A 13,348-nucleotide genomic window follows, 5' to 3' on the forward strand; every position below is an offset into this window, starting at 1 on the left:
TTTTGTATCTTAAATGTGATTGTTGTTTATGGTGTTGATAAACTTGCAGCAACCAATAATATTCATGTAAAAAGATTTAAAAGATTCGAAAAAGAGGCCATTTAAATATCCTCTATGAAACAAATTGTAAATTTTATTCTTGATAAAACTGTATTATTTTGCATAAACATGACGGTAAGCTTTGAATCAAGTACTTATTCGACAAATCACAGTGTCTCTCTCTCTCTCTCTCTCTCTCTCTCTCTCTCTCTCTCTCTCTCTCTCTCTCTCTCTCGTTTAACGGTTTCAATAACGTTTATATACTTAAGAACTTAAGAAAACTTAAGAAAAATTGTACAGATTCTAAAAAAGATTATATATTTCCCCCATTTCTTCCCACACTTGTTTTATGCTAAATGCTGATGTCTTCTGTTAACAAGAGGCCCATGGGCCACATCGCTCACCTGAGCAACAATATGTGTGATAAAATCAGCTTCACAGAGTCATATGGAAACTATCTGGACAATGCAGTTCTCATGCAGACCCGGTATAAATAAAATTCCATTTTTTTCCCTGGATATTAATATCTTATTTTTATAATCAAGTCCCTTTTCTAATAGGATGATTTTATATCTGTATCACCTGTTGAGCATTGCAGTTCTCAAAAAAATCCTTAACAATTGTTTATAAAGGGATATGAACCTACATCAGACATCAAACAATTGTAAAATTGGAATTCCAATGAGGCCCCACCCTACTTCTCAAGATTTTGATTTGAAAGAATTTAAATCTACATTATCTGTGGTTACTTTCAGTAAAGTTACAGCTTTTTTAGGCAAGTGGTTTTTAGAACAGATTTTTAAAAAAAAATTATATCTATATACCTTAGTATATTTTTGCCCCCCCCCCCCCCATGTTGTGACCCATCCTACCCCTGGGGTTAATGATTTGAACAAACTTGAATCTACCATACCCGAGGACGCTTTCACACAAGTTTCAGGTTTCCTTGTGGATTAGTTTTTAAAAAGATGATTTTAAAAGATTAACAATTTATATTCCTATGTAAAAGTTCAACCCCCTCTCCTCTTGGGGCCCCATCCAACCCCCAGGGGTCATGACTTTCACAAATTTGTATCTATATTATATATAGATGCCTCCAAACAAATCTCAGCTTTCCTGGCTAATTGGTTTCTGAGAAGAAGATTTTAAAGGTAATCTATGTAAAACTTCAACCCCCCCCCCCCCCCCCATTGTGGCCCTGTCTTGCCCCCGGGGATCGTGATTTGATCAGAATTGAATCTACATAATCTGACGATGCTTCCACATAAGTTTCAGTTTCTGGCTAAATCGTTTTTGAGAAGAAGATTGAAAAAGATTTACAGTATATATTCCTATGTAAAAGGTCAACCCGCTATTGTGGTCCCACCCAACCCCTGGGGGGTCATGATTTTCACAACTTAAAATTTACACTACATGAGGATGCTTCCAAACTAGTTTCAGCTTTCCTGGCTGATTGGTTTCTGAGGAGAAGATTAAATAAAAAGGAGTAAACTAAATAATAAAGCACAAGTCAAACACACATTTATACTTATAGGAATTTCTTCATATTTTTAACATGATGTAAAAATGCATCGAATTCTGAAACAAAAAATATAAAATTTTACAAATACATGTCATATAATTAAACAGAACTATTGTTTTTAAAGGATTAATGTGTCCTGAATGCGACGAGAATTTAATTTGCTCGTGGACAAGGGACTGCTACCCTGGTGAAGTTTGTATGATAAGACAGTTTAACAGGACCCTGACTGTACATTGTTCCGAGGTAATTTTTTGTAGTACATTTTATGAATTTTAAATTGTTTTATAGTAAAGTTGATAAACCATATTATGATCTTTCATACTCATACATGTATCACTCAAACGTATTTTTGTCTTAAGAAAGACGACTGCAACTTCATGAAGATGTTTGTACCTGAGATCTCGTGTTGTAAAGACATTCAGTGTATCAATAATATCATAATATAGAAGTACAACTGCAAATATGAATTTTAAAAATGTTCCCAAATAAGTTCTGTTAAAAATAAAGAAGTATGAAGAAATTCCTATAGGTATAAATGTGTGTTTGACTTGTGCTTTATTATTTAGTTTACTCCTTTTTATTTAATCTTCTCCTCAGAAACCAATCAGCCAGGAAAGCTGAAACTTGTTTGAAAGTATCGTCATGTAGTGTAAATTTTAAGTTGTGAAAATCATGACCCCCCAGGGGTTGGGTGGGACCACAATAGCGGGTTGACCTTTTACATAGGAATATATACTGTAAATCTTTTTCAATCTTCTTCTCAAAAACGATTTAGCCAGAAACTGAAACTTGTGTGGAAGCATCGTCAGATTATGTAGATTCAATATTGATCAAATTATGATCCCCGGGGGTAAGACAGGGCCACAATGGGAGGGGGGTCGAAGTATTACATAGAATATACTTTAAAATCTTCTTCTCAGAAACTAATTAGCCAGGAAAGCTGAGACTTGTTTGGAAGCATCAATTTGTGAAAATCAGGACCCCCGGGGGTAGGATGGGGCCCCAAGGGGGGGGGGGTTGAACTTTATAAATTCAAGTTTGTTCAAATCATGAACCCCAGGGGTAGGATGGGGTCACAACAAGGTGGGAGGGGGGGGGGGCAAAAATATACATAGGTATATAGATATAATTTTTTTTAAAAAAATCTGTTCTAAAAACCACTTGCCTAAAAAAGCTGTAACTTTACTGAAAGTAACCTCAAATAATGTAGATTTAAATTCTGTCAAATCAAAAATCTTGAGGAGTAGGGTGGGGCTTCATTGGAATTCCAATTTTGCAATTGTTTGATGTCTGATGTAGGTTTATATCCCTTTATAAACAATTGTTGTTGTTTTTTGAGAACTGCAATGCTTAACAGGTGATATAGACATAAAATCATCCTATTAGAAAAGGGACTTGATTATTTACATAAGATATTAATATCCAGGGTAAAAAAAATGGAATTTTATTTATACAGGGTCTGCATGAAAACTACATTGTCCAGATAGTTTCCATTTGACTCCGTGAAGCTGATTTTATCACACATATTGTTGCTCAGATGAGAGATGTGGCCCATGGAGAGAGACTTGATTTGCCGAATAAGTACTGGATTCAAACCTTACCGTCATGTTTATGCAAAATAATACAATTTTAATCAAGAATAAAATTTACAATTTGTTTCATAGAAGATATTTAAATGGCCTCTTTTTCGAATCTTTTAAATCAATATTTTCTTTATTCAAATTGAACACACTCCAATCCCATTTACTGAATTCAGTGGGCAGTGCATGAGAGGGATTTACGCATATGTGTCTTTGATAGCCAGTACAAGTCAAGGATACTATATACCGTCAAGATCTGTGTGTTTGAATCACCTCATTTTGCTTACAACCTGAACAAAGGTTATCAAACATATAAAGTCTTTCACCTAAGTTTGCACTGCTTAATGCTATCATGTCAATGTCAAAGAGTAAAAACAATTATTAAAAACATTCAAACTCACAATAGTATTGAATTAAAAATTCAATAAAAAACATAGTTTAGACAACTACACGAAAAATGTATCCTTAACACAGAAGTCTACATAAGTGACCCCCTTGGAGCATAAAGGACCGTTTGGGACCTTATCTAGAGCTGCATGTATATGTGGCGCGCTTTTGAGGCAAATAGACAACCCGAACAAAGGTTATCAAACATATAAAGTCTTTCACCTAAGTTTGCACTGCTTAATGCTGTCATGTCAATGTCAAAGAGTAAAATAAATTATTAAAAACATTCAAACTCACAATAGTATTGAATTATAAATTCAATAAAAAACATAGTTTAGACAACTACACGAACAAGGTATCCTTAACACAGTAGTCTTCATAAGTGACCCCCTGGGAGCATAAAAGACCTTTTGGGTTTTTATCTAGAGCTGCATGCATATGTGGCGCGCTTTTGAGGCAAATAGAAACGTCTCTGTCAGTATGTTATATTTCAATATTGTCATCTTCCTTTGTTCGTTCGCGGGTGGATTCTTATTTGTACTGAGCAATCCATCTCCGAGGCCAGTGGAAAAACAACCCTCAAATAGAAGTAAGTGAATTAGATTAATCTCATTGACAACTGATTTACAAGTAAATATTTAATTTTGATTTTCTCACCTTAGATAATTTAATGCTTAATATTTTTATCTCCAAGATTGGTTATGTGGTCAAACAACTTTCATTTATTCAATTACCATAAGGAAAAAAGTCCAGGAATTCTGCTGTGAAACGCCGTTTGTCGATTAAATATATGTTGAAACATACGAATAAACAAAATCAATGGGAATTATGCTTTAAAAATCAAATTAACCGGATGAATATGAAAAATGTCAGATTTAAAAAAAACCTGTAAATGGGTATTGTAAAATTGGGTCCTGTAATATTCTCTGAGTAAAAATAGGCATTGATACCGTAAGTTCTAAATGCAAGGGGGAGGCTATGATGCGATTGTAATTGCCACCAACGCACTTTTAACAAGCATGAAAATTAAACTCAATAAAGCCAAGATTTGTGTGTCAAAGAATAAGTTTAATAATACTTGAGAAGAAGATTTAAGTATAATTGCATATCGGCCAATCGTGTGATTCAAAATAAAAAAATTAAAAGATTTCGATCTGTAGCCAGTGTTGGCATATTTTGCGTCCCATTTAAGGGGTTATACAAATAGCTTTTAATTTGAGGTTTCTTAAAGTAAAATTTGAACACATTCTGACATATATTTTATTCATTCTTGATAGACAGTAGATGTTTATGGCAATCCGTATACAGCCAGCTTATAGGTCAGGTCCTTTGTTATATACAAGTGATCCTTTCGTGTGATGCTACTCACAACGCCAGACGTCTGTCAGTCAGTGAATGAATGAAAATTGCCCAGCAGAACATTCGACCCCCAGTTGAAGTTCGGTCGCCCATCGGGTCTGTTGGCCGACATTTTAGAAGAACTCAACACCTAATTGTCGACCGACCGACAACAAACATGGTCTGATAATGATTGAAGGTTGCCCGACGGTGTATTCAATGACTGCTTTAAAATAGACATCACTCAACGATGCAGAAAAAGATAACTTGGCCTGACAGACACGACTTTGGCGGCTGACAAAAAATGAGGTGGAAATCGAAAAAACAATAGCTGATCAACTGCCGATCGAAAAATCTAATTTTTTGTCTCAAAACCGTAGGCTGTTGGTCGTTTTTGGAAATGTGACTTGGGCTTAACGTACACTTTATGAATAATTTCTAGTATTTATCACGCATTTTAACAACATCACTTAAATATATGTAATATATTATTATATAAATGTGAAGTTTTTATGTAATATATTTGAAGCATTATCCAAAAGTGTTCATTGTTCAAACACCACGCCGTATTGCGCTTTACTCGGTCAGTCAGTGTGTTCATCACACGAAGCATGGGCTAATAATAACTGCCAAATGTTTTGCGGAAAATGTACAGGTAAAATGACATAATTTGCATACTACATTGTATATTGACATTAAAAAGCGTTACATGCTTTTTATAATAAAAATTATTTAATAACCTTGCAAAAAAATTAATATGTTTTAGATCCTTAAACGCAGTTTCCTTGCAGCTTTTAATTTAACAAGACGTTCTGTAAATGTATTCAGAATTTATTAACAGTTTTTGAAAACTTCCATCTACTAAACATCTACTAATAAGATTAAGATTTAAATATAATCAAACACAAACTAACTACCTTTTTTATACAGTTTGTCTAAATACTAGCTCATTGTTTAGTTATCGTTTTCTTGGTAGCTCAAACAGTATCAACTTCGACGGCCTCTTCGACTTCTGTCGGCAGTACAGCAAGTACCACTAACACAAGTAATTAATGTTTTTGTTTTCCTCACCCGAGAGTTTAAAGTAAGAATTTCTGATTGCAGTTTGTTCCTCTGTCTTTTTTTTTTTTTAAATTTTCGACTTTCTTTAACGAAACCAAACATAACTTGCTTTCTCTTTAATTAATAATAGTGTGCTTATTAAGATTAAGAAATGGTTACTTAAAAATGTAACTGAAATGTGATTATTTGGGCTCCTGATAACAGAATGCATTAATAATGAATATTTAAAATATGACATCTGTTATATTTTCATCGACAATGTCGGATCTATATGATGATTTCTAATATAAATATTACACTCAGACAAATATGAAATAAAAACCAGCTGTTGAGAAAATTGAATTTTGAAGCTAATTTGATTAATAAATCAGAGACATCTTTTAATATCTTTTTTGCAAATACATCACCATGAATAAATGTATTTAATAATGAACTTTTCCTGCCATTGTCATAACACACTACAAATGGCACTTTGATCTGAATGAAATAAATCGAAGGGCCCCACAATCGTGCGTTGATAAACATTTGAACATATTCTGACGAGTGAGTGAAATATTAGTTTCCATTTTACATGCTTATACATGTATATCTTTTCAGTTAAGGTGGTATGGAACATCTGCCGATTTTAATGTGGATAAGAGTATTTTATAATCAAAATACTCTCATCGCTTTTGAATTTTCAAATTTTACAATATCTGACATAAAATATGTGTTAACAAGTTTTGAAAGGTAAGTTAAAATTATAAAACCCCCGCCGGTATTCGGGCTCATATGTACAGATTTGTAGTTAACATCTAACCCATTGTGATACGCTACTTGGTATCAACTTTAGGAAAGAAAACATTTATAAAATTATACATCATTTTTTTTGTTTATTTCGATCGGAAATACGTCACAATATGAATGATATCCCATACTACCTTAATAATGTAGCACTTCCGATAACCACACTTCGACCAGCGACCACCCAAACAGATTTGTTCTTTAAATTAAAATTGAAAATAATAGTTTTTATGTAGATACATTTGATTACTTGATATATCATTGCACAATATTAATACTTTAATCCTTATTTGTTTTACAAGTGTGATACAAAGAACTTGAATAGTTTTGAACTATATGACATTACCTGTGCATATTCTAAAATAGTTTGAGGAATTAACCGAACCAGATGAATGGTCAACAACACACGATAAAATACTTTGGTTTTCCATTTTTTGTGCAATTCATAAATATGTCAAAATGTTAATGATAGGATTGACGTGTCCTGTGTGTGACGAAAATCTAAACTGTGATTGGAATCATACCTGTTTCCTTGGCGAAGTTTGCATGATTCGAAACACACCGTTTACAGTGCATTGTTCGAAGGTAAGTATCAGTACTGAGGCATTTTGGTTTCAAAGAAAGCTTTTCTATTACACAACTTCAGTACTATAGCATCTTTATCTTAATTCTTAGAAACAAGACTGCATCTTTATGCAGACATTGGTGAATGAGATAATATGCTGCGAAGATCATCAGTGCATCTCTGAGAACGTACCATAGGAGTTTATTCAGATATACAAATATTTCTGATCAATGTGCAGAAGATAATGTTTTCAAATTCCTGTTTTATAAAAGTTTGCATTTGATGAACACAAAAAATTTCGTTTGTGTGAATGTGAATTATTTATAAATCATCTGATGTGCACTAATTTACGTATTGATGAATAGAGACAATCGTGTGCTCTACAACATGTATACATCTGCATATGAATTAAAAAGAATAAAATCTTAATTTATTATTTTTTTTTTTTGCAGTTTTTAGGAAATCTGTCTTAATTATCTGTTTTGTATGGAAGTGTATTAGTGCTACATTAAACATTTATTTTTAAATTCCAACTTTCAATTTGGAATTTGCAACATTAATCTTGGAATAACTAAAAAGATCTAATTTTCAACTTAAATCTTCAATTTTTTATTTGATTTCTTGTTAATTTATCCGTTGACATTTTATCACAGGTTTACTGTGCATAAAATTTTACATGTATCTGTCTGGACAAGAAGTGTTCATTTAGATAAGTTTAAAACATATACATATACACCGTATTTGATATCAGGTATCGAAATAACCATGAATCAAATCAACGCTTATAAAGTATGTAAAACAAAAGGGAGTCGTTAATAAAATGCAGTATTGAAAAGAAGCATACGAAGACACAATTAATATCAAAACAAAACCTTTTTTATATTTTAATAGTGCCTTTTTTAACTTTATGACGTTGATAAAGATCACTTATTCGTCTGAAATTGAAAAAAAAAATATATCGTTGTATCAAAAGAAGATTAAAGTGTGAAATTTCAACTTAAAAAAAATGGAAAATGCAAGATAAAAGTTGGTAAATCCAGCTTGAAAGTCGGAAATTTAAAGATCTAAGTCGGAATTTAAATTTTAAAAATTACAACGTGGCATTACAAATAACACGCTTTCCTAATTTTGAGTATAAGATACATACACATTTTTTGACAAGAGGTATGATAAAGTTACGAGTTTTGATAAAGAAATCGCGAAACTTAAAAATGTAAAAGTTAATTACTGTCGTTCGTCCGTCAGTTGCTTGCTCGTTATCTAAAAAAGTGTCTTAATCTCTTTCTGGTACTACAACAAATTTTTTTTTATTTCATGAAGGGCCGGTGTAATGAAGAAAAATGACCCCCGTAGAATAATGACCGGGGGTCATTTTTCGACGTAGAATAATGACCCCCCGGTCATTATTCTACGCAGAAAAATGACCCCCGGTCATTATTCTACGTAGAAAAATGACCCCTTTGCCTGAAGAATAAGTGTCATTTTCATAAAAATGAGCACACTCCACATGAAGAAAAGTGACCCCTGTAGAATAATGACCCCCCTGTAGATTAAAGTTTTTCAGTATATTTTTAGTATTTGTGAAATATTCTTTACAATATTGTAATTTTCACTGCTGCAGTTTACAGAAAGTAACAGAAATTATAGTTCATATTCAAATAAACTTAAACTGAAAGAAGGGGTATAGCTTAGAAAATAAAAAATCCTTCCATTATAACAAGACATTGACGTATTGCATCGGGGTATGGTTGTCATCTTAAAGGGGCATGGTCACAATTTTAGTCCAAAAATAATTTCCGATCTTAATGCTTTAGTAAGGCATTTTTAATAGGCAACCAAAATTTGAGTGTTATTCGTTGAGTTATTAGCAAGTTAAAGAGCTTGCAATTCTTTGCTATGTAAACAAAGCCTTTGTTTACATTTTGAATGCTGAAGTGAACATTCTAATTTTAGACATAATGAATGTGTTAAACGTAAGGAACTGTTTATTTATGCTTAAAATGAATAAGAAGACCGACAAATCAGCTTGAAAAAGAACTGGTATATTGAACCTATGTAAACAACAGGGCACGAGCCTTGTTTACATGACAAAGAATTGTGAGACCTGTATCTTGCTCATAACTTTACAACTAATCCTCAAATTTCATTTGATCAGTAGAAATGCTTTCCTTAAGCATTGAAAATAATGAAAACAGAAAAATAGAATTTGACCAAAATCGTGGCCATTCCCCTTTAACAATTACATTTACATATATCTATGGTGTTCCGATAGGGCCACTCCGACCATAGGGCGAAGATGCGAAGTTGCAAAGGCGATAGTGCGAAGGCGAAGGAGCAAAAGTGCGAAGATGCGACGACGAAGCGCGAAGATGTGATGCCTATAGTGCGAAGGCTTAGGAGCGATACTACTATCGCTCCTTCCCAACTTCGCACTCTTGCTTTCGCATCTTCGCACTTTCGCCTTCGCCTTTTTTGATTGCATTCAGCAAGTCTCGGTCGATTACATAGAATTTAATGCAGGCACCGTACTCGCCAAGGTTTTTCGATTAATCCAGGCTATTATTGGTACGCATGAGCTAGACCATCGAGCTTACTATGAATGTTTATAAATATTTTAATGTGTACATGTGACATATATGTTTACCAGTGCTGGCTATGCCTAATCATTATATACTCCACATAAAATTTAATGTCCACCATAATGTGTACATATGCATTTCCAGACTCCTGTCACTTACCAGCCGTCTGTTAACCGTTGACCGAGCACAGTAACATTCTAATTTCATTATGTGACACTTCTTGCTCATGCATGGATCTAGAGGGGGGAGAGGGGGTCCGTCCCCTGGGAGAATTCAATATTGATAATTTCAAGCAGTAAAAGGGGAGAGGGGGTCCGGACCCCATCCCTCGGATAATTTTATTTTATTAATTTTATAAAAATAAAATTTCCAAAATATGCCTCGGAACACTTAAACGATAGAGAGCTCCGTAATTATAAAACATAGGTAATCACAGATTACAAAGCTCACCGAGACGAGGCATCACCTTTATAAGGCATCACCTTTATGAGACCACCTTTATCATATTATATGAAAACCATCCTTTATAATCTTGGATATTTATGGATTCTGTTTTGACACATTATCGTAGATCATCTGTTAAAAATTGTATGATAATCATATGATCATATGTTAACCAATACAATAATATAAAATTAAAAATTACATCCTATCATACTTACAATATATATCATATAATTCCATAAAATACCGTACAAAAATTGTGAGATATGATATTGTAACGTATAATACAATATCATTAAACATAATACAATATAGTATTATATGAAACAATATCATATTGCAATAATACATCATAACATTGACACATGTGTTATTATATTGTATAATATAGTATGATATTGTATTGTATGATACTCTATCATATTTGATAAATAATATGATATTGTAATATATGATACAATATAATTTGATACAACATTGTATTATATCAAATGATACAATATCATAAAATAAAATATTATACAATACAGTTATATTATACATATTGTATCATATGATACAATAATATATATAACAACATCATAAAATACAATTTCATGTGATATGATAATATATCCTATAAACCAATATCATATTATACAATATCGTATGATACGATATGTCATAATATTACAATATCATATATACAATTTCATTTCATTAAAAAAACCAATATCATATCATACAATACTGTATGATACAATATCATAGAATATACAATATTATATCATAGGTAGCAATATTATAAATTGCAATATCATATGTAATAGTATCATGTGATTAAATAATTGATTAATAAAACAATACAATATTATACAATATTGTATCATAATATACAATGCTATACAGAACAATATCATGATGTATCATATCATAAAATAAAATAAAATGATACAATATTATATCGAATCATATAATGTTTTACCATATAACATATATTATTATATTGTATCCTATTAAACAATAGTGTTTCATAGCATACAATACTATATCATAGGAATCATGTTATATCATTTAACAACAACCACATCTATATATCAAGCAGGTTTGAGTGAGGATGGAGATTTCTTTAGCATCCTTGATAATGGAGATCAGGCTTTGCAGCTGAAGCAACATCTGCGTTTCATTCATAATATAGTTAAATCAACTATGCAAGCTATCATCTATAAAACATGTGACCTGTTCCGAAAAACTAAACCTCATCAAGCATCAAAAACCTATGGCTCTGATTCAGCATCCATGCCTATCAGGTGCATCTGTATCATAAGACTCATCACACATTCAGGTTAGGTGAAGTTAGCAAGTTTGGTGAAGATAGGACAAGTAAATGCTTAGATACAGGACCTGCACCAAAAACTTTAACTAGCTCCGGACGTCGACGCCGGGAGTATAGCATAAGCTCCCCTTGACTTCGTCTCGGTGAGCTAAAAAGGCGAAAGCGCGAAGATTAAGAGTGTTAAGTTGCAAAGGCGAAGAAGCGATAGTAGATAATAAGAAATAATTTAATGAATATTTCAAAGTACTGAGAGTACTCGTACAGAAATATATTTTACTTATTCGTCGGCATACTTTAGTAAGTTTAGTTAATATCAAGATGAATAATGCATCAATAGTTTGTATGAGCATTAATAACTTTGGATACAATAAAGATCGTGTGATCAAAATTAAGGGGGATATAAACCCCTAACATGGGCCCTAACCTCTTATCAACGCTTTTAGAAACAATCTTTTCTTATTATAATCGATCAGTGTTTATTATCTATTAAGATTTGCTATAGTCAGGTGCTCTTCACACATTTGCTCTAAAATAATAAAGTCTATTCATGATCACAAATACAACATTACAACAAATGTTTAGAATATTGATGTTCATGTATAACGTAGAAGAAAAAAAAACTAACGCAAAATGATTTTTTAAAAATCACTTTCCTCAAGAAATGTAAATATGAAGAATTCATATTCCTACGTTACCTGTCCCCTTAGTCTTTTTCCATAAAGATATATACATGTATCATGACAATTCATTCACCAATGAATATTGCTAATATCATTACAACAATTATTTTTTCATGATTATTGTTTGTTAATTATAACACAATATCCTCATTCTGTATGAATCTTTCTTTATTTGCGTCATTTCCCGCCGTATGTCAATGAGAGAAGTGACGTAACTATTAACAATCAATTTGTGGCAATGTAAGAGTGTTTTGTGTGTGCCTGCTACGGATATGAAAAACTATATACAGCGATGTATTTACAAATTTGGTGTTATAACTTCAAAATCAGTTGAACCTAGTGAAAAATTAAGTAATTTCAAAGTCATATCTCGGATACGGTGTAACCAATTTCTATTTATGGGAGGGGGGCAATTTTTTTTTTTTGGGGGGGGGGGGGGTCATTTTTCTTCATGTTTAACATGAAGAAAAATAACCCCTGGGTCTTTTTTCTTCAGAAAAATCCAATTATTCTTCAGCTAGGGGGGTCATTATTCTACGTCGAAAAATGACCCCCGGTCATTATTCTACGGGGGTCATTATTCTTCATTACACCGGAACCCATTTCCAAAAAAGTGGAACAAATGAAAATCGGCCGTGGCACTATAAATTAAAATTTTTACGAAACGTAAATAGCTCGATACATTACGGACTTTTCAAAAGCATCAATATGGATAAAACTCAAGTTTATACCAAAAAAAAAAGAACTCAATGAGGTCGTCAAATGGTTCAATTGAATATTTTAAAGATCATTATAGATATTATAAAAAAAAATCATTAACCTCTCAAACAATAAAGAGGTACAAACTTGCGTAATAATAGTTAGTAGAAACAACCTAAAACATACACAGGCATATAGATATGCCATGAGTCTGTTTACCATGGCCCCTGGGGATCGGACAAAATGGAAAAAAAGCATTAATTTTACGTTTGTTCATTTTAAAACTTAGCACCAAAAGAAGTCAGGTTGTCCACTTTTTCTTTTGAATAATATACAGACCGTCATATATAATTTC

General features: G+C 32.5%; 1 protein-coding gene across 1 annotated transcript; it reads left to right on the forward strand.

The window, feature by feature from the left end:
- The first annotated feature begins 3,874 nt into the window (after positions 1-3,874).
- LOC128167626 (uncharacterized) lies at positions 3,875-7,703 on the forward strand. The gene is made up of 5 exons (XM_052833448.1): positions 3,875-4,117; positions 5,396-5,521; positions 5,843-5,911; positions 7,184-7,296; positions 7,387-7,703. Exons 1-5 carry the CDS (start codon positions 3,961-3,963, stop codon positions 7,471-7,473), a joined length of 552 nt encoding a protein of 183 aa, XP_052689408.1. The 5' UTR covers positions 3,875-3,960; the 3' UTR covers positions 7,474-7,703.
- Positions 7,704-13,348: the final 5,645 nt, after the last annotated feature.

This window comes from Crassostrea angulata, chromosome 1 (genome assembly GCF_025612915.1).
Source record: "Crassostrea angulata isolate pt1a10 chromosome 1, ASM2561291v2, whole genome shotgun sequence".
NCBI classification, from domain to species: domain Eukaryota; kingdom Metazoa; phylum Mollusca; class Bivalvia; order Ostreida; family Ostreidae; genus Magallana; species Magallana angulata.

What these genes read in the sequence shown, in the direction of transcription:
- LOC128167626 (XM_052833448.1), top strand. Translation starts at nt 3,961, where the DNA reads ATGCATATGTGGCGCGCTTTTGAGGCAAATAGAAACGTCTCTGTCAGT. An exon ending in AAAACAACCCTCAAATAGAA is followed by an intron (nt 4,118 to 5,395) that starts GTAAGTGAATTA and finishes ATATATTTGAAG; the next exon opens with CATTATCCAAAAGTGTTCAT. An exon ending in GTTTTGCGGAAAATGTACAG is followed by an intron (nt 5,522 to 5,842) that starts GTAAAATGACAT and finishes TTTTCTTGGTAG; the next exon opens with CTCAAACAGTATCAACTTCG.